The 3,181-nt window shown below is 33.7% G+C and overlaps 1 protein-coding gene across 1 annotated transcript; it reads left to right on the forward strand.

The window, feature by feature from the left end:
- The first annotated feature begins 653 nt into the window (after positions 1-653).
- LOC107913716 (RING-H2 finger protein ATL78) lies at positions 654-1,897 on the forward strand. The gene has a single exon (XM_016842389.2). It carries the CDS (start codon positions 1,083-1,085, stop codon positions 1,728-1,730), a length of 648 nt encoding a protein of 215 aa, XP_016697878.1. The 5' UTR covers positions 654-1,082; the 3' UTR covers positions 1,731-1,897.
- Positions 1,898-3,181: the final 1,284 nt, after the last annotated feature.

The following is a 3,181-nucleotide window of genomic DNA, read 5'->3' on the forward strand; positions in this document are numbered from 1 at the left end:
TAGAATAACATCTTGGAATGCCTGAATAGGGGAATTGTAAAAACTGAAACGATTTTGTTTCCCGTCACTAATTATGACATATTAGTCATTTATGAGAAAAATGCTTCCACTTGAAATTTAGGTACTTCGAGACATTCTCATTCTATATACCAACTAAAACTCTCAATAAAACCAAAAGATAAAACTCCAACAAGTTGAGGGTCGGATCTCAACAAAATCAAACAGTAGTTTTGATATCCCATCGAAGTACAAAATTCGAAATCTTACGAGTTTCAATTTGTTTCTCTGCTACCAAATTTGTATGCGTCAGTGAGTGAGACTAACCAACAGACGATGGAGCAAAAAACAGCAAGGATAGGGCTATGGGATGAAAGCAATATACGGAATAAATAAATTCATGACTGTCGTATTAAGCTGAAGAGAATTGATACAAGGATTAATATAGCATTTAGTGGAGTCTGACTCAAAAATACTTTGGCATATTTATCGCTTTAGTACATTAGAACAAAGTTTGTATTTAAAAAAAATTAAAATCTTTGTCTGGGCAGAAGCTTGAAATGCCCACTCGAGTTGAGTACTGTTGATGAAATAACGTTAGGACTAAGAAATGTATCCTCCTACTAATTTCAACACTGGGAAAAGCTTAATGGCTCCTTCCTGGCTCTTGCAGAAATGGGTCCAACAGAGCATTTCAAGATATGATCGTGAAAGCCAACTGCCGAGGTGGCACTTTCTTTACAGCAGAAAGTGGGCTTTTCCTATTTGATAAGAAAGCTTGGTGAGCTTCACAAAAGTCAGTGGAGTAACCATATGGTTGTAATCCTACATAAAATAAAAGATAAAGTGCCGACGGTGGTATAAACCCTCAGATTATTCTCAACTATAATTCACTACAAAGAAAACCTTATCCTAAGAGCCTCCATTTGTATGTACTTGTGTTCTGTATATTTCATATCATTTTTTATGTTGAGTCAAAGATAGAAATTCAAATTCCCACCTTTTCCTATATATAAAGCCCCCTAGTCCAACAACCTCCTAGAAAGAATCACAATCTTAAACTCACAATTAACCCTGCCAAAACTATGTCCATATCCATACCCACTCAAGTTCTTCAAGGTTTGCTCGGAGAATTCCACTGTAGAAGGTTGCTGCTTACACAAACTACAGCATCTCCTCCAAGCCCTGAGATCCACCACAATTCTTCGGATCTGTACACCCGTAATAACAGCTTCGAAGCCAACATTGTTATGGTTCTATCAGTACTCTTGTGTGCCCTTATTTGCTCACTTGGACTCAATTCCATCATCAGGTGTGCATTAAGGTGCTCGAGTTTAGTAGCCTCAGAATCAGGAGCCACCACCTCTAGTCGGTTAGCAAACAAAGGGGTCAAGAGAAAAGCCTTGAAGACCTTTCCAACAGTAAACTACTCTGCGGACTTGAAGCTGCCCGGCTTGGACTCTGAGTGCATCATATGTCTATCCGATTTTACAGCAGGTGACCGCGTGCGACTTCTACCAAAGTGCAACCATGGGTTCCATGTCCGGTGCATTGATAAGTGGCTAAGCGCTCATTCATCTTGCCCCAAATGCAGGCACTGCCTGGTCGACACATGCCAAAAGATTGTTGGGTGTACTCAGGCAAGTTCGTCGGAACCTCCTCCGGTGCAAGAAACCATATTGTCTATAATAACTCCGGTAGATCGCGAAGGTTTCATACATAGTTATAGGTGAATTAGCTTAGTAGTTATTCTTTGCTTTTCTTTCTTTCACTCTTTTTTTTTTTTAATTGTATCATATGCAAGCCAAAATTTAGCTCTTTGCCTTGAAAATTAGCATTAGAAGGCTACAAGCTAGAATACCATTTTATGTGCAGTTGTGAAATTCGTTCCTTGTTTTTATCTTCTTTTTCTTCTCCTACCCTTACGAAAAGCTGTTCATAACTTTAAACAGAACAAATGCACAATGAGCTCACTTAGTTATAATTCCATTAGAAATAGTAATCAGCAGATCAATAGCTGAAAGGACGAATCAAGCCAAAAGAGTTGTGGTAGCTGACTATTGTTGGGGAACGACCAATTAGCTTAGTCAACTAACAAAGTTCTTTTAAATAGGAAAAATATTAAAACAATGGGCACAATTTAATACGAATGCTTTTAAAATCCCAGCTTCGAAGATAAACATTCTGATTGGTGTGGAGTGTGAACACTTTTTTTTTTTAATATTATGATTATTATATGGAAATAACTTATATTAGGATAATCTCAAAATTTAAGGCTTTTAAGCATTAGTAAAATTTTGCTACATCATTAAAATTTAAAGGCATCAAACTATTATTATACACTATCCATAGAAAAATTATTTTATGGACCCTCCCCACCACATTATTCATGGATCATTTCCAATTATCTAATAACATTTCAACAATTTTTTCCTTGCATTAACATATAATTTTGGTAATTTTTTTATTCTGAACCCCAAATCCTAAATCTTAAAATTAAAATCTCAAACCCTAAATCTTAAACTCGTAACCCCAAACCCTTAAACCTTGAACTTAAAATTCAAACTCAAGCCCTGAACCTTAAATCCAAACCCAAACCTTGAACCTCGAGGTTCAAGGTTCAAGCTAAAGGTTTGGGGTTCAAGTTTTATGGTAAAATAATTATCAAAATTATGTGTAAATAACATGAAAAAAATTGTACAAAAAATACTATTGTTAAAAAATATTGGTTGCACACAAATAAAACATATTATTTTATGAAAAAAAAAACAAAATGATTAAAATTTATAAAAGAAGAAAATATATTTGTTTATAATTTTAAAAAAATTAATTACTTTAAGTGATTTGATTCAATTTAAATTAAGTTGGAGAAGATATAAGATATAGATGAGTCTATAATAATATTTTGTTATCTTTAAAATTTAATGACGTGACACTATTTTATTAGTGCCTATAAACTATACTTTTTAGGATTATCCTAATATAGTTTATTCCTTTATTATATAACATATTTTTCAGGTGTTTCAGACTATACTATATTTAAATTATACTATATTTAACATATAAAAAAGTGAGAAATAATGATTTAATTAACTTTAGAAATTTGTTTGGAAAATTCGTTAAATAAGTTTTTGTCTTTAGTATTGTTATATCTCTCCGCCACTCAAACATGTGTCAGCACTAT

Source organism: Gossypium hirsutum, chromosome D11 (genome assembly GCF_007990345.1).
Source record: "Gossypium hirsutum isolate 1008001.06 chromosome D11, Gossypium_hirsutum_v2.1, whole genome shotgun sequence".
Taxonomy (NCBI): domain Eukaryota; kingdom Viridiplantae; phylum Streptophyta; class Magnoliopsida; order Malvales; family Malvaceae; genus Gossypium; species Gossypium hirsutum.

Coding starts and splice junctions, on each gene's coding strand:
- LOC107913716 (XM_016842389.2), top strand. CDS start 1,083: ATGTCCATATCCATACCCACTCAAGTTCTTCAAGGTTTGCTCGGAGAA.